This window comes from Pteropus vampyrus, unplaced genomic scaffold (genome assembly GCF_000151845.1).
Source record: "Pteropus vampyrus isolate Shadow unplaced genomic scaffold, Pvam_2.0 Scaffold48, whole genome shotgun sequence".
In the NCBI taxonomy this organism is placed as follows: Eukaryota; Metazoa; Chordata; class Mammalia; order Chiroptera; family Pteropodidae; genus Pteropus; species Pteropus vampyrus.
This window is the reverse complement of record NW_011888829.1, coordinates 2,223,024-2,250,657: the sequence shown is the minus strand read 5'-3', so window position 1 is coordinate 2,250,657 and position 27,634 is coordinate 2,223,024. Positions and strand designations below refer to the sequence as shown.

Sequence of the window (27,634 nt, the reverse complement as noted above, 5' to 3'; positions counted from 1 at the left end):
AGTAAAAGCTTAGAGACCCCGACGGTGGTGATTTGGTTTCCTGAACCCGCCACCCACCGAAACTGATTTTCGGCTACAGGCAAATCTAGTAGAATAAGTAACTTAGATGCACTATAATGAAAAGAATACCAAACCACCCTTTACAGACCTTAAAAAGTGACAGACTATGCAGCGATATGGGAAGATAGTTATGATGTTGTATAAAGAGAAAATTTAAGATACTAAACTAACACATACTTTGATGACAACTGGACAGGTATTTCTATGGTAACAAAACTGAAGGGCCTGCAATTAAATGGTAACAATTACTATGGATTAGAGTAGAATCATATGTAATTTTTATTTCTGCTGTCTCCTATTCAAATTTTTCTGTAATTTCCTAACAATTAAAAATGAAAAAAAACTTTAATTCAATTTAATAAAAGAAAGCCATCCCTATATTATCCTTACCCTCACTGGTTTTTCCTAATGAAGCTGTTAAGATTGGTCTACCTACTTCCTGACCCCCAAATTACCAAGGAGCTTCTCTTGGGCTTTTCAAACACCTGGGCAGGTGCTGTCAGCTGGCAGTGTTGAAAATAAACTCCATTCCCCCATCCTTTGGTTAGAATCACAGTTCTGTATCATAAAATGTTTGACTGTCCTAAGTTTCCCCAAGGACAAAGCACTTAACACACTCAAAAGTGTTTTCTCCTTTGACTCACTTTCAGGTCAAAACTGCCATGTTGATAGTGCTTTGTCTATCCCTGATAGTCTCACCTTTATTTTCAAGCATCTTGTGCAGCTTCGTGTGCCTGTAGGCAGAGATTATCTGAAAATTAACGACACTGGGGATATTCAGTCCTTGGTCCTGCAGCAGCTTCAGGGATGTCTCGTGAATGAGCTGATGGGACCGTTTGCATCTCTGAAGCCTGCACTCTCCCCTGACAAAGGACTTGCACACGTGAAACTTGTTGCACTTGTCCTTGAGGTTGCAATAACCATACAGCGCTTCGCCTTTGTTGTAGAGTAAGCAGACCTGTGGAGAAATGAGGCAACGCTGAAAACACCGGTTTTCACTGTATCTTTTCAGCCAATAAACTGACAGCTTCTCTAAATGGCAACTTCTGGTCACCAGCGGCTTTTAAAATCATTGGGCGGATGGGTAGTGTTACAGTACCCCCACCCAGATCTACCTCAGCTGTCACTAACACACAGTTGCCCCTGACTTTGGCCATCAGTGGACCTGTCCTCCTCTCCCAAAGGCTGCAGCCAATGAGTGAATCCCATGCAGGTACTAAAGGCTGACCCCTTGCCTCAGGCTAGACCAATTCTTCAGTATAACTTCTGCTCGAGAGCCCCACCACGAATGAAGTCAAGGCTAGACTTTGCCCTGCTTGTAGCTTTTCCTTCCTTGTAACCTGCTTCCGTCTCTGATACCTTACGGAGTTTTCGCAAGGAGCCCTCCGAGAAATCACATGTACCTATGTCCTCACATCAGGCTCTGCCTCCAGGGATCCCGCCTAGACAGGTAGTGTGAACAGATAATTCTTCATCCTGACAAGGGCATTTTTTAGGGAGCACTATTAATAATTACATTGGGACGACTAATGTAAACTGGGTTTGCCCCAGGCAGCAAGAACCGCCTGATGGGGAACTTCATAATGATGAGTCAGGCTGTCAATCCGGACACCACTAACTGATCTTCATCTCACACACACAAAAAGATGACTAGACACTGTGCACCTCCTGGCAACATGGTTGGAACGTATCTGGCTCATGACATACCAAACCTGGCTTCAAAACTTGAAAAAATGAGAAAGGAGATGGATGCCAAGGAGAAGTATCTTGACTCCTAAGGCCGACTTCAGTACTGCCTTCTGGGTACAAACTCTGCCTTGACGAGTCTGTACCCAGAGGCTCCAGCTCGTACCTCCAGCTGTATGACTTCCTCCTCTTCTAGAATCTGCAATACCTTGGAGTTTGGATGGGACCACAGTCATGAGCTACCCATGAACTACGCTTGGGGGTGTCTGTGATAGAATCATTGTGCCAGATTAGCAGACTCTACTTTTAACTGGTGGCCTCTCGTAAAATATTCTTTTGGAATTCCAACTATTTTATTTTTAAAAATTCTTTGTGTCTAGCTAAACAGATACAAACATACTAATTTTGCCATTATAGTGGCAATTAAATTTAATATCTAAAGCCCCCAAAAAAGTAAATGGGGGGGGAATACTTGTAACAAAGGTGACCAAAAAAGGAATCTGTATCATTAAAGACATCTTATAAATGAACAAGAAAAGACAAATGCCTCACCAGAAAAATAGGCGAAAAAATAAAGAGGCAATTTACAAAACACAGGCTTCACAGTCAGACCTAAATTCAAATATGCCATTTACTATGTGACCTTGGGCAAGTTTTTAATCTGACTCAGTTTCCTCACCTGTAAAACGGCGGCAGGTTATTAATAAGCTAATGTATATAAATTGCTAAGTATGCAGTTAGCACTCAGAAAAACAGTAGTCATTATTATTATTTCTATCCCACACAGGTCCATCTCTCCCTGTGTATCAAACAAAGTCCAGTAAAAGCAGAGATTTCCAGAAAAGCTCAGCACCGTACCATAACTCTCTTCCCCACCCCAGCCCCAATACACCTCGGGCTGTCTCATGTAAGCAGACTTGATGTTCTCCTCTTGGTGATTTCTTTCACCAGGCAGACAATGTGAGGGTGACGTCTTGGTGACTTACCTCTGGTAAAAGGCAGGGGTCGTTCTGTAAGAGCAGAATCCGAAGCTGGGCCTCATTGAGGCCAAAAAGCCCTTGGTTTTTCAGGACTTGCATGTTGACAGGTGTGTGGATATCGTGGGAAAGGGTACAGGTAGACCTGGAACACAAAGTCCTACATCAGAGGCTCAGACGAAGAAGGGGCCAGTCTGTCAAAGTCCTTGCCTAGGGCGGCTTTGAACTTGCCTGTGAACTTCAACAATTTGCCATGAACTCACTCATTAGATACTACAGCCTCATAAGCTCTGATAATAAGAAAGCTGAGTTGAAGCGACTCCCCTCCCAGGGTCGTTTTCATTTTAAATGAAGATAATTTAAAATCAAGGGTACCCCCCTCCCGCAGTCCCCTGCCTTGTCAGAGCGTGCCCACCTGGTCTGGAGGTGACTGCACTTGGCTTCTCCACACCTAATAGCTGCGCGCCCCCCACAGTCTACCATCGTTTAAAAGGAAGTGTGTCCCCACCCGCGTTTGGGGAGCCTGTGTAAACCAAGGAAGGCTGCGGTCAGGAGGCAGCTTCAGACGCCCTCTCCCAAATCGTCCCCCATCAATCAGACTGGGTCGGGCTTTCTAAACCCAGAGGGCACAGACTGCCTGCTGTGCATCTTTGCGTGGGAAGAGGCATTCTCTGCGTAAACGGTGCATGGATGGTGACAGGATCCGCGAATGCCCCCCAAAGGAACCCCAAAGTCCCCATCCCGATTTGTCCCGGCCGTGTCTGTCCCCCGTGGAGGGTCCGGAGGCCGGGGGCTGCAGTTTGGCGACCTTCCGCCTCACTCTGCGCAGGAGCGGGCAGCGAGCGCGGGGAGGCCTCCCCGAAGCACCCCGCGGCGCCCCGTCCCGAGGCTTCCCTTCCGCCCTCTCCGAGGGGGCGCCGGCCCCCTGGCGAACGACCCCCTCTGTTTTCATCTCTTTGGGGGTCCCCCGCTTCCAGAGGACGCGTCAGGCCCGCGGCGCGCGCGCGGCGATGGCGCCGAAGCCTGAGCGGCCGCCCGGTCCCCCCGCCGCCCGGTCCCCCCGCCGACCGGCGCCCCCGCCGCCTCACCAGCAGTCGCGGTTCGGACACTTGCCCAGCATGTGGCGGCGGCAGATGTGCAGATGGTCGCAGGCCTGGCACTCGCCGCGCTGGTAGCGGGCGCAGAGGCGCGCGGAGGACACGGCCACCACCCGCCAGGCCGAGGGGCCGCCCGCGCCCGCGCCCGCCGCCGCCTCGGCCTCGGCGCCCCAGAGGCCGTCCTGCACCCCCACCTCCTGCAGCAGGAAGCGGTCGGGCCCGGCCTGGCGCAGCACGGCGCGGAGCCGGGCCTCCGAGAGCTCCACGTGGGCGCGCAGGTCCTGCAGGAGCATGCGGCCGCCGTGGGCGCACAGCACCTTGGTGAGGAAGGAGCACACCGTGGGCTCCGCCATGGTCGCGGCCCGACTCCCTGCGCCAGCAGCTCTGAAATCCGAGGCGGGCCGACTCCTCCCAGTCACGTCCACGATTTCCAACCGGGATCCCGGACGGCCTGGGAAGGGCGGGCGGGGGCCGAGGCAGCGCTTACTCCGTGCCAGGCGCCGGCCTGAGGGGCTCATGCAGTAGGGGAGTCACAACACGCCAGCAAATGAGAGACTTTGAGGAGCTGTTAAGGGCTGCGGAGAACATGAACTAGGTCGTGAATTGAACAAAAAAAATGTTAACTTCCAGGCTGTAAGCCTTGTTAAAACAAAGGGTTAATTAGGCCCTTTGCTAGCATAAAGAAACAGGAAAAGGAAGAGGGAGAGCGGTCTTGGGACGTGGAATCTAACCCACTAGCAGGATGGCTAGGTAAAACGGACATGGCCATCGTCCTGGAGTTTTGCAAGCGTTTTTATACATCAAGTAGGGAGGGGAAAGATGTAAGCCAGTCTGAAAGGATTTACATTAGCTGTAGACAAAGGGGATGGGAGAAGGCGAGGTGGGGGGCTAGTTGCAAGGAAAAAGTGTCCCCTCCTGTGATTGGCTGTGGGCAGCAGACGGAAAAGTTCATGTGCAAATAATCCGAGTGTCCTGGGGTTCTGAGGGGACTGGCTAGTTAGTCGCCTGGAAGTAGCCACCTGGAGAGTCTTTTGTCAGAGCCCGTCCACAGTTATCAACAGGCTAACTGTTCTGTCTCTTTCTCTCACTCTCCTGCTCGCTGTAATTTTAAGTTAGAACATCTGATTTTTTTTTTTTTTTTTTTTTTTTGGTCATATGGTAGAAGATGCAGGCCTGGGTGGCCTTAGATGGTAGGGGAAGGTCTCTAAGGAGGTAGTCACTAGCAGTGGCTGTTGGTCACTCGAAATATGACCGGTCAAAGTTGAAATGTGTGTGAAACAGTGGATTTTGAAGATTTAGAATGAAAAGAATGCAAAATATCTCATTAATAACTTCATGTTAATCATGTTAAATTGATAATATTTAAATAAAATGTTATTACAGTTGCATCTGCTTCTTTTACTTCTCTAATGTAGCTATAAGAAAATTGTGAGTTACACTTGTGGCTTACTCTATATTTCTGTTGGACGGCACAGGTCTAGACTGTACATTTATTAAGCAGCTAGTCTTTTTACTCAATATTATGCTCATTTCATGAACATTTATTGAGCCAACTGCTAAGCAGCGACAGTACAAAAATGAAAAAGACACACTCCCGGAACTCGGCCAGCCTAGTTGCTATCTTACAGGGTGGTGGTGAGGATGGAGAGAGTTAATGTCATGCGAAGAAGCGAGAGGTAGGCAATTGGCCAGATGCTGGAAGACCTCTGCTGTGCTAAGAAGTTTGGACTTATGTACTGAAGACTTTGGGAAGCCACTTAAGGGATTTCAGAGAGGGAATGACATGATCCCCTGCCTAGAATGCTTTTCTCCTGATCCAGAGGTCTCCGTTTTGTCTTTCGACTCTGAGCTTAAACGTCCTCTCTTCCGCAAGGCCTTTCCTGACCTCCCAATCTGAAGTAGCTCCCCAGTCTCTGCATGGAACTTTATCAGTAATAATGTTTCTTCTTATTTATTTATACATTTGTAGAATTCAAGGGCAGGAAACCAGGAATCTCATTTGTCTCATACATCACTGTATCCTCAAACTTAAAACAGTACCTGGCAGTACTGTAGGATAGGCGTTTTAGAAAGACCCCCGATGGCAATAAGAATGGATTTCTTAAAAAGCAAAATAAGGAATCATGGAAGAGAAACAGGATTTGAGGGATTGTAATCTCGATTTTTATTGTATTGTTTGCAATGGAAAATCCAAAATAAGATGCTCAGTAGACAGTTATATTATACGTACAAGTCAAGAGCTTAAGAAAGATGGAGGGGAATACAGATTTGAGTGACATCGAAGTAGTAGGTAATTGAAACTGTGAGAGTTGATAAGATCACTCAGCAAAAATGAAAAGCAGAGGTGGGAGGATAGAACCTTGGGGAATAGCAACATTAAACATTTCTGAAAACTTGAGAACTTGCTATGACAAAGTGAATCAAAAAATAGAACAAAAAACTAATTGGAAAAACTCAAAACATCTGCTTGTGCTGAGTTTGGTGGCATTTTCATGTATCTAAATGTGGGTGCTTTGACAGCAATGGGATTGGCTATGCAGTTTTATTTACACTGAGATCCAAATCGAATGGCAATTTTGCCTTCACTTTAATCATATCTAGGCTGCCATGCAGGGATTTTCCTCCTTTCTCTCTCCATCCAAAGCCTTGCGATTAAGAAAGAATGAGCAGAGAAGGACTTTTAAAGGAGTAACTGATAGGACAATTCTAATAATCATTTACAGTTTTAACTTTTGTGCCTTAGCCTGGCACTGGTCCCACCCCAGGGACCAGAGAAAGAAAAGTGTTAGCAGATTTCAGCCTCTCCTTCTCTATGTCCCTAGAAAAAAGATGTGCCAACCTACTGTGGGCTTCTCCATCCCACCACCCTGCCTTCCCTGGGCAGTGTGCTCAAGACTCCTTGGTCACTGAGTCCTGGAATGATAAAGCTGGAAGGGACAAAACATATCCTCTGTCCTCCACTGAATAAACTGGTGCCTGAGGTTGATTATCTTTTCAGAGATACCTATAAATAAAGCAAATAAAGGCAGCAAAGCAAAATTAATATTGATTTCTTTTTATTAGATAGTCTCAAATTGAGCTTGAAGAAGAACAAGAAATACAACTACCAAAATATAAATAGCTGAGCTTACTTTATTCAACAAAATTTATCCAATGTTACCAACATATCAAGCATTCAGCTAGGTATCAGGTGTAGCACAATGAACAAGACAGGTTACCTCGGCCTTCAAGGAGCTTACATTCTAACGCAGAAAGCAGACAACGTCAAGTTGGATAGATGCTAAAAATGAACACTGCAAGGCACGAAACATTTTAAAAACCGGGAATTTGGGAGGCGAGCATCCAATCTGACCTATAGGACTCCTTGTGGAGGTAACAAGCTAATCTCAAGATGCTAGATATTAACTGGTCAGTGGTTCTCACTGTGGCATTTTGGAAATTGGTTGGTTGTTGGTTTCATAATAATTGGAGACTATGACTGGCACCGAGTGGATGCAGCCAAGGCTAACAGAGGTCCTGCAGTGTACGGGTTAGCCCCACACAACGAAGAATTATTCTGTACCTATACGACTTTCTAATGTCCTGCTGGACATCTATGTAGGACCTATAGCTTGACTGAGAGAATATAATGTTTTTTTTCCCTCTTAGACAACCTGTAATTTGTCTTGTCCTATTGTCCTTATGTAAAGTAAGGTAATTTCGCTCTTCCCCTTACCATATACAGATAAGGTATATGGTCTGTTATGACTTACCCTAACAGTGGTCTTCATTCCTATCTTTCATTTCCCTGTACTTCTTTTACAGGAAGTAGCCTCTGTCGACTCTTAAATCCACACCTATCCACTATAAGTAGGAGTAAATATTTATGTCATGATGTCGTATAGCGTATTCATGCCTGAGCATTTACATATTGAAATTCAGTTTATTTTTACTACAAATTTCTTTCCTTCTGTTTCTTCATTACAATATAGGGCAGTAGGATGATTTTTTAAGAAATGCATGTGTGTAAGTAGACTGTAATATCTATGAATCATCTCAGGACAGCAAAGAGGATGTCACAAAACATCTGCTCTGAAAAAGATGACTAGAGCTAATTGGGTTTGTGGCTGTCACCATGATTGGGGGGCGGGGAGGGTGCTACTGGCATTTAGTATGTGAGAGCCAAGTATGCTGAACGTCTGGCAATACTTTGGACAGTTCCTCACAGCAAGGCATTATTCCGCACCCTATACGAATTTTGAATGTCTCACTAGACATTCGTGTATGACCTACAGCTCGTCTGCAAAATATATTTCCTCATTTTCTCCATTTCGACAACCTGTAGATTTTCTTGCATAGTATCTTTATTTCAGTTAAGGCTATTTCGTCCTTATAGAAATAAGTATTATATGCAAATAAGTTACTGTATCACTAGTTTTTATTCTAATGTCCACTCATATCCCTGCTGTTTCATTTCCTCATACTTCTCTGTACAAAGCAGCTTCTGATGTCCTACCTTCTTTTAAGTTCAAATTCACTCATTGTAAGTAGGTATATACAGCTGCCTACTTAATTAGGTCTTTTAGTATAGTCGTGTCCAAGTTATAGAACTTTTATTTCCCTCTTATGTTAATATTAATTTTATCTAATTTTTTATTTTTTTCTAAAATTGTGTGTAGCTAGAGTATATAACCACTGAATGGCAGCTTGAAGATCATAAAGCGGATGTTATAAAGTATTTGTGGTTAAAAAAAAAAAAAAAAAAGGCAGGAGTGCTAGTTGAGAACCACTGAGCTAAGGGTATGAAAGGACTGAAAGAAAGCCAGAGTGGTTTGTGTGGAAGAAAACAAATAATAGCAGGCAGGCAGGGAAGGGAGTGGTCACGTGGGGCTACGATGATGATTTTGAACTTCATTCTAAAGCATGATGATATTTGTGTTTTGAAAGATTATGACTAAATACAAAATTTAAAAATGTGACCATCCTGTCTGCTAAGTAAAGAACAACTTAGAAGGGGAAACAGAGATAGTTAAGAGGAAAAACTAGATCTGGGAACATGCACAGGGGGAGGGAGAGGAAGGAGTCAAGGATGGCTTCTGGAATGCTGCTTGGACAGATGTGTGGACGGAGATTCCACATCCTTATATAAAGAACACTGGGAAGGAACTGGCTCGCTTAGGGGATGCAGATCGAGAATTCCGTTTTGGAAATGCTGAAGTAGAAATGCCTGTGAAATATCCACTTAGAGATATCTAATAGGCAGTCGGAAAGAGTTGGATAAATTGCGTCTCTGCAACGTGAGGGTCAAGATCAGGAAAGGAAAACTCCAAAACGGAAGCTATCGAGAAAAAAAAATAAGTGAATGAGAGTAACTATTTGTGGCAAGCCTCCCAGAAAATAACCCTACGCTAAAAAAGCTCTGTATATTTATTTGTTACTGGTGGAGCCCTTTAAACCAAGGAGTTGTAGCAAGCTTTTGCACTGATTGAAAATATAAAACGTAAAATCTCTAATGATAATTAATTTTTGTAACAGATCTGCTAGAAGGAACTATAACAGGAGATTTTGGCAATTGGTATGGAATGTTGAAAAAGGAAAATTGAAAAGAAAACCGTGATTCAGAATAAGGAAGGAACTCTTGGTCCAGACACCTCAACTGCTTTAAAAATTGATTATACTACAATTCCATACAATTTCTTATATTTAGAAAAAGAGGCCTCTTGCAGGTGCAAGGCCTGTTTGAGGCCCTGTTCTCTTTGTTCTGATTCTGTGCTCACCAGGAAACAAACCTTGCCTCCTTAGGGGGCCCGTCCTCCCATAGGATGGCCCTGTTTCTCATTCCTAGGTGAGCCTCATCGGTCACAGCCAACAACTACAGTAGCACTCAGATTTATCGATCATGCTTGTGTGACTCTGTTTATTCTAACTCGGTACTCCCAAAATAGAGGTATTTCATAAAGGTCTAACCTGAAAAAAGTCTGCTCTGGAATCATATTGATTAGAATATAAATGTCTACCTTACCATAATTACTTAAATTGGCCAAATGGGCCATTAACTCCAGCTGGTTGCTTCTCTCTGAGCCACACCTGTCAGCTCTTTAAATTGAATTCCAGAGTCAACCTGGATAGAGTCCCCTAAATAAACGTAGAAATAATGAAATGTGTGCCTCAAATCAGTGTCACCACAAAGGCACAGTCCTGCAGTTATGTCTGTAATAGCATTTAAATTACCTTTAATATTCCGCCCCCTACCACATATTCCAAAACACCCTCCGCCAACTTTTCACAATCTTCTATCCAAGGCTGTACTGTCTCATATCCTTATTTCAATGGGCATTTTCAGATTTCTCTCCGATTTCCCAAATTAATTTGTTTTTCAATTTAACAAAAACAAAACCATGCCATACAGTAAACTAAAAGAGTAGTTGGGAGGAAAAGGTTGCTGCAATCACAGAAGTTTTAGAAATCAGTCTTTATATTAAGACAGTGGTTCTCAAACTTTATGACACGTTTGAATCTTCACACCTGAGTCTCACCCAGAAACAGTGTGATCTAGTTGGAATGGGGTGCATTCTGAACATCGGGATTTGTTTAAGTTTCTAGATGATCCAAACGTGCAGCAAAGTTTGGGAACCATCAATCTAAGGCATCTGATAGCCAGGCAAGAAAATATAAAATAGCATAATATCCGGGGCGATCTGGTTCGATGGGTGCACGAAACGGTTATTCATCCTCTGTGATGCTATGTTCATCCTTTCTAACTGATCACGCAGGCTTTGTCTGCTTCGGTATATTCAATCACGTATTCTGGGTAAATCTGATCTTTCTGAAAGATGACAAAAACCGAGGGATTAAACCTTGTATCCACGCAGCTGTCATACAATGGAGGAGGGCTCGTGTAACTCATTTTCCCTTCAATAAAATCTCCAACCAGGACTCGGGCTACGAACATAACGATGTTTTTGGGATCATACTGGCAATTTTTGTGAAAGTAGATGGCATCTTTTGAGAAGTAATTTCCTATAAATAATCAGAAAAAAAAAAAAGGTTAACAATTATAAAAGAAGGTATGCAGTTTGTAAGGTTGTTTACAAATATTCAGAGGATAGGCATTGACTAAGCGTATGCCAACAATACCTTACTGATACTTATAAACTTTCCCTTGTACTTAAGAAAATGTTTGTTATACAAGTCAACTTGAGTACAGTGTATGGCCCTAGTGAAATAACAAACATCTGCTGCTGTGCAGAGCTCACGGCGATGGTGAGAGCCACTGGGATCAATGGCCAAAGTGGCGATATCACAGTGGCCCAGTCCATGCAGTTCACGCAAGATGAGTTGAATTGTGACTGATGAACCAAAAATATTCCAGCAGAGGTCATCAAATATTGTAAAGGACAAAGGTCATCTACTGTTGATGGGAAGGTCCTGGAAAATGGGAAAGGGAGAGGTGTAGCCTGAGCAAGCAATTGGCCCTGGGAAAGCTTGTCAAAGCAGTTGATTCAGCCTTTTCAACTCTAGAATAACCTCTGATAATCACCGATGTTTCCACACTCAGCAGATCAACGATTTCCTGGCAAATTAAAATGTCCTATTTTTATCATTGCCAGCTTTTTCCCTGCCCTTTTAAAGGAAATGAGTATACATTGCAAATTCTGATTTTCTATACAAAAATTAACATAAAAGATGAATGTTGTATTTATTGTAACAAAGGATTAATACTTTTTCATTTATTTTGTTTGTTCAACTACATTTAGAATAAAAAATGAAAGTCCACCTGTATACCATTCCCAGTCCTACTCGCCCACCCAAACGCAGATAACAGCTTGGTGAGAATTCTCTCACACCTGTTTCTTTGCATTTACATACATATTGCACATATACTCTGAAATGGTTTTGTTTTCATTTAATTATTCATAAATAGGTCATACTATACGAACTGTTCTGCAATTTTTTTTCCACTTTAGTCCTAGAAATCTTGCTATGTCAGTTCATCTAACCCCCATCATTCTTTTTAATGGCTGTCTAGGATTCCATCAAATGGATGTATCATAATTTAACTATTCCTGTATCGATGAAAACCATAAGTTGATTTCACTTTTGCTCTTACCAAAAACTTCTAAAACATCCTAGTAAATTATGTTTGAGAACCCATATAAGTGGTTCTGTAGAACAGACTGCAAAACTATAATGGCTGAATCAAGGGACAATTTTGACAGATATTGAAAATTGCCCTCCAAAGGCGATATAAAAATTTCAACACCGACAACGAAGAAAGTCCTGTTTCTCCACATCCCTACCAACACTGGATATTATCTATCCTTTTAATTGTTGTCAATATACTGGTCAAAAAAAAAAATCTGATTTTAAAATATATTTCCCTGAATACTAATGACATTGAGCATCTTTTCATATGCTTATTGGCACATTTCATATGCTTTTTCTCTGAACTGCTTTTTCATCTTTTTTGTTCCTATTGTATCGTATGTCTTTCTCTTACTGATGTGTAACCGAAACAAGCCTGGAAAATGACTGTGACACAAACAAAAATCATCAACCCGCCACATTTCTATTTGGCCACCACTCACTCCACCTCGGTCACTGCCCACGACGCTCCATCCCCGCTCCTCAGTGTTAATGGCTCGACAGTTACAGCTGCATCCTGCACTGCTGTGCTATAGCCTCCGTGAGCAGATGGGGGCAGAGGCTGTGCGTTCTCTGTATCATTTCTCACTGTGACAGATAACCACTACGTATTCTGGATCACACTACCATCTCTCTGCATCGGTCACACCTCATTTCTTAAGTGTCTGCCAAGAACTATTCCTCTTACCTCAATTTCCAGAACTCCTAATCAATTTAAGCTATTTCGGAAAGAAATTTATAGCATATACGTTTTTCTGATATAAAAAGAATAGAACAAACTCATTTTACCCTTTCTTTTACTGATGCGTGAGAGGTAGATAGGAATTCTGACACATGGTGTTACAACACAGGACTGCTCTCTGGAGCTACTAAAGGTGGGTAGAACTGTCACCCCTACACTAATGGCCACGGCATGAGAAAAAAAAAAAAACATTAAGCTGTGTTTGTGTCTTGCGGATCATTTTTCCTCATTTCCTACTTAAAAGCTGTTCACTTTCTTCTTGCTGCCTGCATCTAGCACCTTACTCCCACGCTGCATACTTGCTGGGCTGAGGGAAAAAAAATATCACTTTCTGAAATAAGGCTAAGTGGATTCTGAGGCACTTCCAAGGATAAACAGTCATGATCTTCAGTACAGGAATCTGGTGACAACGACTCTGCCTACCATAACACAGTTGTTCATTCCTTCGGATTCTGAGTTACGTTCCAGAAAGCTAACATTTCCAGTTATGCATGTAAAAGGTGTAAAATAAACAGTACAGAGTTACAGGTAAAAGGAGATTTGACTTAAAGCAAATGGGATTACATCAATAGGCAGGAATTCCATTCATATTTTTCTTCGATGTGCATTTTAATTGTTTGATGAAGTCTTAAAACTTATTTTTCAACATTCAGAGATAGCCGTACATACATTTTAATGGCACTCAGTTACTTTTACACTTGTTCAATTATTTTTTTTCCTATTTTGTAAGAAAGGCTGAGTGCTGATTTGATTCTTCAATTATTTTTGTTTATCAGTGATAACCAAATGGAAGACTTGTTGAGTCGATGAGAAATGATTCTTTATGCAGGTATTATAGTCCTACACTCTCCATTCAGAAAAGAGTAACCATTACCCTAAATGACTGACTTTCAAAATGACGTATCAGTTGTTTTTAAATCGTGTTTGCATAATCTGGAATCTACATTTGCTTAAATGATCCAACCTTATGGCCCATTTTCCTAAGACCTGAACTCCATTTTGCTGCAAATACAGGGACTAGATCCCCTGAACCCCAACATCCTCTTCATCCCTCTGCCACTACCTGGTTCTAAGCCACCCTCATTTCTGGCCTGGACTCTTCAAACAACCTCCAAATGTTCTCTCCACCTTCTTTCTTGGTCTTGGTCTCATCCATCCTCATCACGTCATTCCTTCCTAAAGCCATTGATGGTTTACCGTTGCCCTCGGGAAAAAACTCCATCCCCTTAGCATGGCTTGTGAAGCCTATCAGGATCTGACGCCAGCCTACAGCTCCGGCCTCGTCTGTGTCATTCCCACCACACCTTCAATGTGCTGCTCTAGCTACAGCCTCCCAGGCCTTTGCCAATCTCTTGTCTCCATAAACGCTCTTTTCCCACTTTTTTTTTTTTTTTTTGGCCTAGCTAGCTTTTGTTTGTTCCACAGGTCACACTTAGACTTCACAATATGCTGATTTTCTTTAATCTACTTTATTTGTTTTTCGATTCACACGATATAATTGATGTAATGCGATAATACTGTCAAAAGCATTGTGGTTTTTTTCGCAATTTTTTTTTTTTTTTATAAATAACCATCTTTTATTTAGCCAGACACATGATTTGCCTTAGAGAGAATCAGAATCATTAGAAGAAATTCATAAGGAGAAAGGAAGAATCTTGGCCAGCTTTTGATGACCAAAATAGGATCTAGAAATGCATTGCCAAAAATAAAAGGCTTTAGCTAGGAGGAAAAAAAAAACTATGAATAAGACCAGGGAAGGAACCCTCTGTAGGCTGACAGTCAAAAAGGGTCCAGTTAGCTCTGACTTGGTCACTCAGGGGCCTCAGGCCCCGCCACCCCGGGCCTGGACTGGAAGTGAAGGGGTGCCAGAGCGGTCCGGCGGCAGAGGGAAGCATGCGTCTCACCTCCTGTGTGGAGCACCAACATTCCAATTCTCTGTAGCTTCTTTTGCTTTCTTCTATCTAGACACCCATATTATCTTTAAAAATAACATTTTCGTTTCTTTCTTTCTAACCATTTAGCATCTTGATGCACCTGGGCTGCAGAATCTTGGGTGGTTTTATAGACGTCGTGAAGCCTTGCAGGACCTCACATCTGAAACACGCTCCTGGCCTTATGCGCCTCCCGTCTAGCCTCTCAAGTCCAGTTTGTGCCAGGACGGGTCCTTTGCTTAGCTACCGCCCAAATACGTGCTTCTTTTCCAAATGTCACCTTCTTCTACTTTTTATCCAAATTTCAGTTTTTATAGTCTCCTCTTTAGAGCTGAGTGGCTTTTCCCTAACTGCTGTGGTTCTTGTCCTCCATCCAGACTGATCAGTTCTGGCCCAAGGACAGCTCTTAGGACCTCTCTCACTAACACGCTGTCCATGATTATCCTCCATCTCCCAGTAGATACCCACTTTTTATCTCCTGTTTATCAAGCTGTAGCCCAGAGCCCTTCTATCTTTCCAGGCATGTCTTATTCACTCGATACCCCTTGAAGGCAGTCTCTAGAAAATCACACAGATAACAGCCTCGCAGAGTGGTCTCACACGCGCACCACGGGGGCTTTGCTTTCCCTCAGCAGGTAGCAGCATCTCTGAGATCTACCGCTTGGCCTCTTATAGGATAACTGCCTGACCTTTTAAGATTGTAGGCCCGGTGGTTCGCACCAGCCTATCTAGCCAGGAATAATAGCATCATGGGTGATGGGAACAGAACACTGACATTAAAAATAAACACAAACAAAACAAAAACCCCTCCTAATTCTGTGTAACAAGAGACAGGCCAAGTAGAAGGATCACTCCCTGACCTTCACAAGGGAGGGCGGCATGGGGAAAAAGGGCAAAGTTCCTGGAGAAACACCTTGCCTATCAGTGAGAACTGCAGGCTACATCCTTGCTGCACGAGGGTGTCTTCTTGGCTGTCAACGACTCTCCCTCATTTGCCAAATTAAAGGAAAAATAATAGCAAGTGAGTAACACTACCAAATCAGCAAAATATATTTCAGAGGGCTTCAGTACCCTTCTGTTTATAAAAGAGGAGAAAGACTAAGCATCCATGTATGTCGCTATCAGAGCCAGTTATGGCCCAAACTGGGAACACATTTATACTGTATTTCCATTTTCTAAGATAGATATTTCAGTTCTGACATAAGAGAGACTCTGAGATGGGGAAAGGCCTCTTCTCCTACCTCTAATGAGAATCCATGAGTGGCAATAGAAGACTATTCCCAGGGGCTTTGTAGGGATGGATGTGGTCAGGAAGAGCCATAGCCAGAACTGAGTAGTAATGGCAGACAATGCAGCCAACAGGTGTAATAGTTTGCAACCATGTATGAGACTCTTTGGTCTTTCCCCCTCTCCCACCCCACCAAAAAATCACAGAAGACAAAAGCCAGGCTAAGGTGTAGCAATCAAGTCCCAAGTCAATTTATCACTTGAATTTGGGCACTTAAGGTTAAGGGGAGCTTATTTTCTCTCCATCACTGTGAAAGCCTGAATATTCTGGTTAATACAAAATAATTACATATACCTCATATGAGAAGCATGTATAGAGCCGAGTTATGACTCTACTAGCTAGGCTGCTCTATTCCAGCACAAACCTTTTCCGTATTTGGTTTCAACAGTTCCATGTGAGGCCCAGTCAAAATTATTCGCACAGATAAAATCCACATTGGCACGGCATGTTGCATAAAATAGCATTTGTTCGTTCTTCTTCTTCATCTTCATTTTTTTCCTAATACAGGAAATGTAAAACTTAATACTGAGAACATTTCTCTCCCACTCTAGTTAATGACAGTAATCCTAACTACAGTCTAATTGTCTAAATATATTATTTCAGCAGAGTTCAGAAGGGAGCTACTAACATTAAGGTAACAGCTATAAAATATCATGAAAACTTAAATGACGGACACATGTAATCACTGAATTGTAAAACTAAAGCTGAACGAGAGAAGCTCAAGTTTACACAAAGAAAACTAGAGACTGAAGAAACTGCTGACCAGTAAAAGACATCAGTGAATGTAAGTCTTAAAGGACAGATCTGAACCCATCTTTTCAAACTTTCTATAAAGAAACGTGATCATGTGGCCACCAACCTTTCGAAAGCATCCCAGAGCTGTGTGTTCTTGATCTTCTTTATCTTTTCAATCTTGACATTTTTCATGCTTACTTTAAAATATTCGCTTATTCTGACATATTCCGGATGCTGGTTATTGAGCTCTAACAACTAAAAAAATTTTTAAATATGAAAACGTGAAACAGGAAACATTTAAAGCACAATATGTCCACATGTCATGGGGTATCCTTGCCAGGCCTCAGAAAACAGGTGGGATAAGCTGGGTTAGGTTTCCCCATGTGGCAGTTCATACTAGTAGTGAACTAGCTGGCACTGGGCCCATCTGTTGAGGGTGACTTATGGCTAACAGCAAAGGGAGGCCCCTGAGGTGTCTGATTTAGTTCAGTCACCTGGCGAGTTCCTTGCCCAAAGCCAGTGCAGGGGCAGAGGCAGTGGCGGCGCCCATGGAGCCCAAGCAAACAGCCTGCACCCCAAAATGGAGCATAATGTGGAGGCTAAACAATACAGAAAGTCTTGCCCCAACCAGGCTAGGTGAGGAGGTGAGGCACAGTCTGTGCGACTCCCAGCTTTTTAACTCCAACCCGTGGACAAGTCACTTTTACTCTCTGCGTTCTAGTTTTCTCATCGGTAAAGGAAGAGACTAGTATCTATCTCACGGGGTTGTCCTGAGAGTCTGTCCCACTGAGATCCTGTGTGGCTGGACTCTGGAGACAACAGGATGCCCTGCGGGGGGCCAGTCCTCCGCTGGGACAGTGACATAATCGCCATTCAGATGTCCACCTTTGAATCACGATCCAAGAGTTTTACAGAAGCGATTCATTCATTCTTTCACTCACACACTCATCTGTAGCAAAGCACTTTTCCCCACCTTTAAATAATTCACCCGCCAAAAAGTTAAAACCAAGTACCTGATATCTGTTCGAGGACGGGAAGGAAAAGTCCACCTGAGGAAGGAATGCTGAGGTCAAAGTCTCCAGCTGGGTCTGCGCCGGCTGACTGCTACAAACGAAAGAGCAAGAATTCACTTGGCTCCCCATCCTATGAGCCCAAGTCGCTTCTGTCCTTAACTTCCGGGCACTAAGCAAAGGTTTCTCAGAGAATTTTTCCTTTGTACTTTTCTTTGGACTACATTCCTGCATATTTCTGATATAGATGTACCAGTAATCATGCTTTTTTAAAATGCAGAAATTATTCATATTTTGGTAAATTAATTAAATGTTATTTTCCCATTCATTTAAAATGTAAAAGCATTGATTCTTTTTCGATATTCCTGCTCAGCCTTCAAGGGTCTTAACGTGTTAGAATTCAGTGTGTCTTACAGCTACCGTGTCAAATGATAAACATTTTAAGTCTCAGAGATACAGGGGAAAGAATCCTGCTACCTAGGAACTGTATTTCAGGGTAACTATACATGAGGAAAAATTCTCCTTTATAGACAATCACAGCTATTAATTACAGAAGAATTGACAGAATTAGAAAACCAACATTTTGCAACCCCTAATAATGGATCTGAACAAGGACTGTCAATAGCTACTAAAACCATTAAGTGACATATCAGATGAGGAATGTTATAATGGAGGGGTCAGACTAAAGTGACCACTCTCCTGCCTTCATCACTAAAAACAGGATGGCGAGACACTGTGTACCTCTTAAGAATACTTGACAGGAAGTACAAATCACCACTTATATAGTATTCTCGATCAAAAATGGAAACCAAATCTAATCAACCCTCTAAATCTAACAATCAATTCACAAAAATTACACTCAAATGACCCCGTGAGGATACAACTTGCTACATTTTGAATTGGGGAGATTTTATAGGTCAAATGACCTCATTTCTTTAAAAAAAAAAAAAAAAAGTGAAGGCAGGGAAACTAATAGATTAAAAGAGGCTAAAGAGACAAATATAGCAAATTTAATATACATACCCTGTTTTGATATAAACTGAAATAAATCAACTGTAAAAAGTTATTTTTGAGGCAATGGGGAAAAAATAGAACATGAACTGGGTATTAAATGATATTAAGGAATTATCAAATTTGGTAGGTGGGTTAATGGTATTTTGTTTTTTAAAACTTCTTATCTATTAGAGACACACTTTAAGTATTTACAGTGAAATGATATGATGTGTGGGATTTACATGAAAATATTACAGCAAAATAAAAAACGTAGAGATGATGGCAGAGATAAATGAAATAAGAATGATAAAATATATTGATTCCTTGACCCCCCCCACACACACATACATAGGGACTTATAGTACAATTTTCTCCAACTTTGAAATTTTCCATAATGAAATACTAAATTTTTAAAAAATGCTTTAAGGAAAAAACTCTTTCAAGATCTCCTTTTCTAAAATGAAGTTTCTTTTGGGGTGAGAGATTGGCTCCAACGTGTCTATATTTTAAATTCAAGATTTCCATACTGAATTTGTCTAGTAGAGAGCAGATTAAATTGTTTTAAGGTGCCCATCGACAAAAAAGTGTGCTACAGAGTGCATTTCTCTTTGGACTGTGTGAGAGAGCACTCACAGCCCTTATTCTATCCTAAAGCAAATGTGTCTCCTCCGGGCTGGTGACAGCAGGATTAAAGCTGGTTCTCTACATGACCTCCCACTAACAGGGTTTTCTCAATTCATTTTATTCATTCACTCTCTTAGCTGTCCATTTAGTATCACTATGTACCATTCATTGTGCAAAATATTTCAAGAGCTTTAGGGGGCTGATAACAACAGAACAGAAGGGAAGAGGTAGGGAGAGCTGTGCTAGGGGAGATGGCTACACAGAAAACTACATCGCAAGGTCGAATGGGTCAGTACCATAAGGGACTTACGAAGTGTTACTGGAGGGCAAAGGAGAAGACTGGAGGACAGTCCCAAGTATGGTTTGTATGGGGAAAGTGGCATTCAAGCTGGGCCACGAAAGACGCTGGATTCACATGAGTGATGGGGAAGATGTTTCCGGAGAAGAGGAAGAACAAATGGAAAAGCAAGAGGTAACTATGGCATGTAAATTATTGAGACAGACAATGGACTGATTTCATGAAATATTTGGAAATGTCACAAACCAAATTCTTCCCTTGGAATTATATGTGCACAGAAGGAATCATCCAGCTTGAAGTTAAAAAGGAAGAGTCTGGCCAGTTCCTGAAAGGCAACAAAGCATGGTCTCACTGGTGGAGACCAAATGGGAGTGCAAGAATTGTTGAAAAGTCAAAACTGCAGGTTGCTTTAAGAAAATACAGCTTAAATTTTTTTTTATTGAGACATCCTGCCAGAACCACTTGAAAGAATAAGACGTTAAACTACAATGACCTCACTAGTCACCTGAATAAAAAGAGCACCCGCTTCCTGTCCTGCTGCCCTGCTAACACCTCTTACTAACTGAAGACATTAGAGAGACATCCTGTCTCATCCATCAGAGTGTAAGCTCCAATGAGGGCACAAACTTTACTCTTCCCCACGCTGCAATATTTTTACTTTATTAATTTGAATATGAAAGAGCTGGAAGGGGCTCTGGATGGCTAGGACGATCTGTTTCCAAGTCTAGGAGTTTGAATTAAGATATTCAGAGATAACTAGGCAGTAATGGCAGAAGGCGAAGCTGAAGAGATATGAAGATTGGAATTCTGAGGTTAAAAACTGTTGAGCCACAGCCACAGAAAAGTATTAGGAGATATAGATATAGAAATAGATACAGATACAGTCATTGAGTCTGTTAACAGCAGAGGAATAAAACTAGTAAGAAGAAAAGCAGCTAACATTTACTGAACAGTCTGATGTGCCGGCCACTGTCCTGAGTGTCTGGAATGCATTCATCAAACAACCTTGACAAATGTGCTATCACTAAGCCCATTTTATAGATGAGGGGATGCAGAGTAATTCACTTGCCCAAATCCACACAATTCATGAGTAGCAGGCAGAATCTGAACCTTGGAATGTAGATCGAGAGTTGGGGCTGTTAACCCCGTCACAAGCAAGGACCTGTGACCCCAGGCTGCTCAGGTTCCAAAGCAGAATAAGAACAGGTGCCCATTCCTGAGGCCTTGATATAGCTCAGTTCCCACCCTTGGATTCTCATGAAATGTTTTCTTTACTACACCATGTTTATCCTTTTAGTAACTTCCTTTTTTCATTAAATACCTTAATTCCTACAACCAAAAGAAGCTAATTAGAACACTTTGAATTTATACCTGTCTTGAAATCTCTTTTATATAATCGCACATCACCCAGGAAAAAAAAAATCCAACTCCAAAAAATGATCATGAACAATGTTGAGTTTACTGAGTTTTATGAGCACACACAGGAGTGTTACACTGAATCCCACACAGCAAAATTTCTTTCAAAATTCCTTTTTTGTCAAGTGTATCTCCAAATCCCCTTGCTCAGGCAGCTACCTTAACTCTTTCCCTCAGTCCCCATTTCTTTCTCAGCCTCCCATCCTCTACGAATTCCCTCAACAAAACAAAGGCTACACAGAAGAACCCACAGCAGAACAAAACCCGAAGCATTTGATCACTTCCGAGATGCGCCCCATTCATATAGTCATCGCAGTCAAAGAAGCTGAGGCTGAGAGCAGCTAAGGGACTTGCGGGAAGTCCCCTATGAGTTACAGGGAATGACAGATTTCCTGCTCTAGTACTCTTTCCATCACACTCTGCTGCTTAGCAAGCACTTTGCCCATAGATAACGCAAATGGAAACTGCAATGTAACACAACAGGAACACTTCAAGAAAACAGGCTGCGGATTCGAGAATGACTCGGTGAGATCAATGCGTGACCATCTCAAACGTGCCGGCAAGCAGTGCCTCAGAACACTTACTCTGGCCCACTTTTCATCCGTGCCACATCCTGGGCAGACACAAATTCTGGCCTTCGGATGACATCCTTTTGGGTCTTGGAAGCTACGTTTGTCTGAATCATCCCTTTAGACAGAAAAAAAGAAAACAAACAAGAATTAAGAATTAATTCTGGAAAATGATTTATTGTTATTTTTCAGAGGCTAGTAACAGCGAATATTCATGTCTGAACTGTACATGTATGAATAGAGAAAATCATTTCGGATGGAAACTGCTTATGATAAAAACTTGTAACTGTCACTGCCCTTTTGATAAGACCCAGAAAACAAAGAGGTAAATGAGCATTTGGCAATCAATCTAATCTTTAAATCAAAGGTGGATGGTAAGAGGAGAGGCTAGGGTAACCAAGTCACATCATCCATGTAAGCTGCCCTAAACCAGGCGTCAATGATGAAGAGTTGGCGTGAGTTAGATATACTTTAAAGATTTGTTTCTACATCGAGTGTGAAATGCCATTTCCAATTCGGACGTGTTGTAGATCTAGGTCCGAGCTGCAAACAGAGTGATCTCTTTGAAAAAGAAGTCATCAGATATTGCTAGTGTGATGGTAAAATGGCACGGCCATTTTGGAAAACAGTTTGGCAGCTTCTTATAAACATACACTGCCTGTGCGATCCAGCAATCCCGCTCCTTGCTTTTTAGCCAAGAGAAATGAAAACCTATATCCAAAGACTTGCAGTTAAATGTTCCTGGTAGTATCATAATAACCAAAAAGTGAAAACAATCCAAATATCCATCAAGAGGTGAATGGATAAATAAACCATGGTGTGTGTATGTGAGTGGATGGATAGATTAGATAGATAGATAGATAGATAGATAGATAGATAGATAGATAGATAGATAGATAGATAGATAGACAGACAGACAGACAGACAGACAGACAAATAGTCTTACAATATACTTAGCAATGAAAAGAGAAGAACTACAATACATATAACCACATAGATAAATCTAAAAAAAACATTCAGAGTGAAAGAAATCAGCTACATGCAGAGTATGGAGGTGACAGAGATTTAATTTATATGAAGTCCTAGAATAGATAAAACAAATTGTACAGATGAGGGAACTGAGGCCTGGAGAGGCCAGGGGCTCCTCACAGAGTTACACGGCCACTGTGTGTCAGAGGCGAGGTGCTCACAGGCCTTCTGACAGCCACTGGCTTCCACACCCTATATTTTCGGTCTTATTAAAAAGAACCCTGATCCTGGGTGCAGCATGCACATCGCTCTGCTCTTGTCCACCTCATGCCGGAATCCCACGACAGGCACCACTGCCAGAGGCAAAATCTTACCTTGGAAACTCAGCTCGTAGTTCCGTGAACCCGCCTGAAATGGCACAATCCCCCTTGGATATAACAGGAAGAAAGACTCCAGGTATGAAGAGTCGATATTTGAAATTTGCTGATTGCCTACCTAATTAAAAAAAGAAAAGTAAAGATTTCAGGGTAGGCTTTTAATAAATCTCTATCACTGTATCTTATATAATTTTACATTAGTCATGGGATTAAAAGAGGAATGCTTCTTGCCTCCCAAACCAGGTTATAAAGGCTTCCATATTGGGGCCATGCCACGCCCGTTTACAGTCTTGTCTATAAGTCCTATATTTCTCAACTGCCTGCCAGGAGAAAAGAGTCCACCTTGTAGAAACTGGACAGAACAAGGCCAATGAGTCGGTGTCTGAGTATCTGCATGGCTGAGTATGGTTCCGCTGGACCCTCCTCTGGCCCTGCCCTCACACTGTACTCCAGTTCTCAAGGAGTGAATGAAAGAATGGTAGACCCTTCAATTAGTTATTCTTCCAGGAGACTCAAATGTACGCCTGTTTCAGTAACCAGGTTTTGGCTTTTTTGTACAATAATGTATCTACATTATTGCCTTTTTAGAGCTATGTCTTGCCCCTGCCCTGAGTAATTCTCTCAGGCCATGCATGGTCTCCTGCCACTCCTCGATGCCAGCTTTCATGGCTACTAAACTTAGCTACCTGCTGGTAAACATGTCTGAGGGTCTAGATGTGCACCTCGTGCCTACCAGGCTCTGCCACCTGCCACTCCTGCCATAACTCCATCCTTCATCATCTCTGCCCAATTGCCTGTCTTATCAATCATCGCTCCTCCTGAAACCACGTCCTCTTCGTGTCTACCATCTCTGTGGGTACAAATCCCGGTTAAGCACCAGAATGTACATAAAAGGATATCAAGTCTACCTTCCAGAGAGTTCACTGTCAAAGCATACGTACCTACCCTTTGTTGGCAAAAGGTTGTTCTCCCAGTTCCTGCCAGGAACTAACCTGGAAACCTCAGTTGCCCAACTCTTATTTAAAATTCGGTTACAAGAAAGAATGATAGAAACCAGGCTGCTCATTATGTTTGTATTCAAATCTCCTGGAACAGCCATTTTTATTTTAATTGGACAGCCAGCTAGAAAAACACCAAATATAGATCCTGTTTTCCTTCCTTTCTTTTTAAAAATATTTATTTATTTATTTTTTAAATTATGGTGTCATTGGTTAACAAAACCTAGTAAGTTTCAGTTGTACGATTCAACAGGAAGGCATATATATTTTTTGCATTGTATGTTCATTACCTATAGTTAGATTTCTTTCTGTTGCCACATTCTTTTTTTTTAATAACAGAAGAACCAACTCATTTTATATAGTAATGGTTCTAATTAATATAAGACAGTAGGAATTTAGTCACATCTTCAAGAACACTTCTTATAACAGATATGTGCTACAGACTAAATGAATATATGTTATATGTTCACAGGTTGAAAGTTACATTCCAAAACTCTGCATTTAATACAGACTAAATTTCCCAGGAAGAATCCTGTATTAAAGAAGTTTCATCAGGAAGTTTCTTGATGTTTTATGGAATAACGGAACTTGGGTAAATTTAAATATCATCTATGCCCCCATAGAGAGTTCTCCTTAGTCTCTGGGACCCTAATGTCACTAGAATGTAAATATTTTCCAACCTTTTTCTCTTATCTTATTGAAAACTTCAAGCATTTGACTTTAATACCATTGAGGTCCATGGTTTATTTTAATTAACTGGACTTTATAATTTCTATCTCTACAGGCGTCTCACAGAGTCACTTTCAAAAACCTGCACTTTGACACCATCCTTGGCCTGAACACAAAAAGAACTTGTACAAAGCTCAACATCGGGGAGGTTTTCACACCAAGGTGCTCCAGCGGCCACCACAGGACAGAGGAGAGCAGGGGAAGGGGACCAAGAGCCCGGCTCTGAGCCCCGGGCCTATGTGCACAGGGCGGCTCCTGTTACTCCAGCATGCTCACTGCGGTCCCGCGAAGGACCGTTTGAACACAGGGCAGTTGGGAAACCGCTGTGCTACGTACACAGTGCCTGTAGGACTCCCGCTGAGGGCCTCACTCACAGCATGCACAGTCCCCTCTATGTGGCTCCACAGCAGATGTCTTCCTTTGGCCCCAACAGAAAAAAGCATAGCTCTTCCTGAGTAACTGTTCGTTCTCTCCATAGGGTCCAGGGCGTCTCGTACCAGCTTGTTTCTTTGTTTGCTTTGGCAGCTAGGCAACTCAGAGCCAAATTTACGGCCCATTGACTTCTAACTATGTCAAACCTTAAGCTGACATTTCCGTGTCCCTCTTTGTCTTTGAGTTTCGTTTTAATCTCTTGCTTTTACTTTCTCTTTCTCATCACTCTGCTTTCATTGCCTCTCAGTTCCTACTAGGGAGGTTCTAACCTGGAAACGTACTTAAGCTCGCTCTTGCTTGTTTGCTCTCTCTCTCTCTCTAATCTGATGAAACAAAAGGAGAAAGGGACACTAGACAGAGGCTCGGCTTATCTAACTTCTATTCCCCATTACTATATTGCTGTATGGCTAAGCCTAGACTCTTCTAGATCCAGTCTTTGTAGTCCATCCGAATCCAGATTCTGAATCCTAGTGACCATCTATATCAGCCCTCTGATTCTTCGCTCTTGCCTTCTTTTCTGGCTGGAAGCAGTAGTCTCTGTACAGTTATTACTAATACATAGAAAGCCAGCTCAAGGTTCCATGCCAGTCCTTGACAGTGAGGAAAAAAGGACATGTAGCTGACTCATGTCTCAAGCAGTTCCTTAAAAATAGCTAATAGATGTTTTTGTTGATGAATGCAATCAGACTAAATGCTTGCTAAAAATAAAAATGCAAATACAGTGTGGATAACATAAAAAAGCAACACTTCCTCTACCACGTCCACTCTCCATGGGTAATCATGCAGGCGTCAAAAATTTTAGTAATGGTTTTCTTCTGGAATTGACAAGTTTAAACACGTGCCTCCACAAGAAGGGATGGAACTCACCTCCTTCCCATATTGGACCCATGTGTCAGATTCACTCTTCCAATACCAAATCCATTTCGTGGCGAAGGTGAGACCGTTCGGAATCTGGACAGATGAAGGCGTGGAGAGACGTCGGATGGGATTAAAGTTACAAGTCATTTTCTTGAAATCGATTCTATAATTTCCCAAAGAAATGCTGAGAGGGGAAAAGTTTCAAGTTAACAAAATGCTTCAGTGACTTCTGTTTCCTACAATCTGGGTTTTCCTAACAGAAGCAAAGAATTAAAATTTTAGAGCTGAAAGGAACCTTCAAATTTTCTTGATACAGCTCCAGGTCTTAACGCATAAAAAAAAAAAACCCAAAAACTGAGATACAGAGCGGTAATGTAACTTGTCTACTCCACATATTTAATGGTGTCCCAAAATGTATTCTTTCCTCAAAAAATATCCCAAAATAAAACTGTGCCCACAAAACAACTGATTGGCTCAATGTTAGAAAGTGAGTCAGAAACTCTCAGTAGGTCAGTTTTTTCAATTATATTATTTAAATAGTTATCAAAGTGTAATCCAAGACTCTTCCAGGGAGGCAGCAAGGTCAAATTTATTTTTATAATGTTAAGACATTATTTGCCTTTTTTCAGTTGCATACTCTCACAGGTGCCCCGTGGAGTTTTCCAGAAGCTACATAATGTGTGATTTCACAATAGGTTAAAGAGATTTCCAAATGTATAAAACAATGTCATTCTTTTCAATGAATTTTGTTTTGTTTTTGAAAAGTTAATTTTTGTTATACATATATACAAGTATAGTTAAATGCATATAACTACTGCATACAATTATATAAGTATAGTTATGTAAAATGCCTTTATTTTAACATGTAATGAGTTTGTTATTTTTAAATGAATCAATATTTAATTTTTCTGTTTGTTTTTTTATTGATAGCTATAATCTACATAAACAGAAGCTCTTTGAGATTGTCAATATATTTTAAGACTGTAGAGGGGTCTTGAAACCAAAAAGTTTGAGAATTATTGCTCTAAGAAGTACCCCCTTGATCCCAACCAGGAATGATTTTGTCCCCTGGGGGAACATTTGGCAATGTCTAAAGAGAACTGTGGTTATCACAACTGACACCTAGTGGATAAAGGCCAGGAATGCTACTAACCTACCCCCTGCCCCCACAAAATAATTATCTGGCCCAAAAAATAGTGCTTTAGTCAAGAAACCCTAAACTGGACTCTGGGTGATAATCACACAATAGAATATACAGATGTCAAATTATAGTGTACTCCTGAAAACTATATAATTGTATTAACCAATTTTACCCCAATAAACTTAAAAAAGAAAAGAAAAGAAACCCTGCTTCAGATTTACTGAGGGGGTAAAAAAAAAAAATCACCTAGAAACAAGAAAATAGCTGATGCCACCCTCTAGTGGCAAAACGCAGCAACAGAATCTCCAACAAAAATTCATTAAATTTGCAGATGATGAAATGTATGTAATTTTTCTGCCCCAAAGAATTTCTTTATAAAACTAGGATGCATCTTATAAATATGGTCACGAATGGTATCACCCATTTCAGTCCTGACAGAAACAAAAACGTGAGGTATCTCCAGGACAGAGGAAATAGCAAACATAAAGGCTATTTATAAAATGCCAAAGTAAACAACGAAATTCTGCACCAGAACTATATGCAATTACTCAAATCATGTTCTAAAACTATGAAATTAAGC

The 27,634-nt window shown here is 41.7% G+C and overlaps 2 protein-coding genes across 3 annotated transcripts in view; both read right to left on the bottom strand.

The window, feature by feature from the left end:
• Positions 1–6: 6 nt before the first annotated feature.
• Positions 7–4,694, bottom strand: ZC3HAV1L (zinc finger CCCH-type containing, antiviral 1 like). The gene is made up of 3 exons (XM_011359497.2): positions 3,812–4,694; positions 2,733–2,868; positions 7–1,018 (listed from the first exon to the last, which is right to left on the bottom strand). The coding sequence occupies exons 1-3, from the start codon at positions 4,336–4,338 to the stop codon at positions 707–709; spliced, it is 975 nt and encodes a 324-aa protein (XP_011357799.1). The 5' UTR covers positions 4,339–4,694; the 3' UTR covers positions 7–706.
• A 2,165-nt stretch (positions 4,695–6,859) lies between these two features.
• The window catches only part of ZC3HAV1 (zinc finger CCCH-type containing, antiviral 1), a 55,019-nt gene continuing 34,244 nt past the window's right edge, over positions 6,860–27,634 (bottom strand). The window contains exons 7-13 of one of the 2 annotated variants that reach the window (XM_023530288.1): positions 25,923–26,097; positions 22,894–23,014; positions 21,566–21,668; positions 17,654–17,741; positions 16,765–16,895; positions 16,270–16,403; positions 6,860–10,819 (exon numbers count right to left, since the gene is read on the bottom strand). In XM_023530288.1, coding sequence (XP_023386056.1) covers positions 10,557–10,819; positions 16,270–16,403; positions 16,765–16,895; positions 17,654–17,741; positions 21,566–21,668; positions 22,894–23,014; positions 25,923–26,097 — 1,015 coding nt within the window. In that variant the 3' untranslated portion in view covers positions 6,860–10,556. Of the gene's footprint in view, positions 10,820–16,269; positions 16,404–16,764; positions 16,896–17,653; positions 17,745–21,565; positions 21,669–22,893; positions 23,015–25,922; positions 26,098–27,634 lie in introns of both variants that reach the window. The other variant, XM_011359496.2, reaches the window with a different exon arrangement.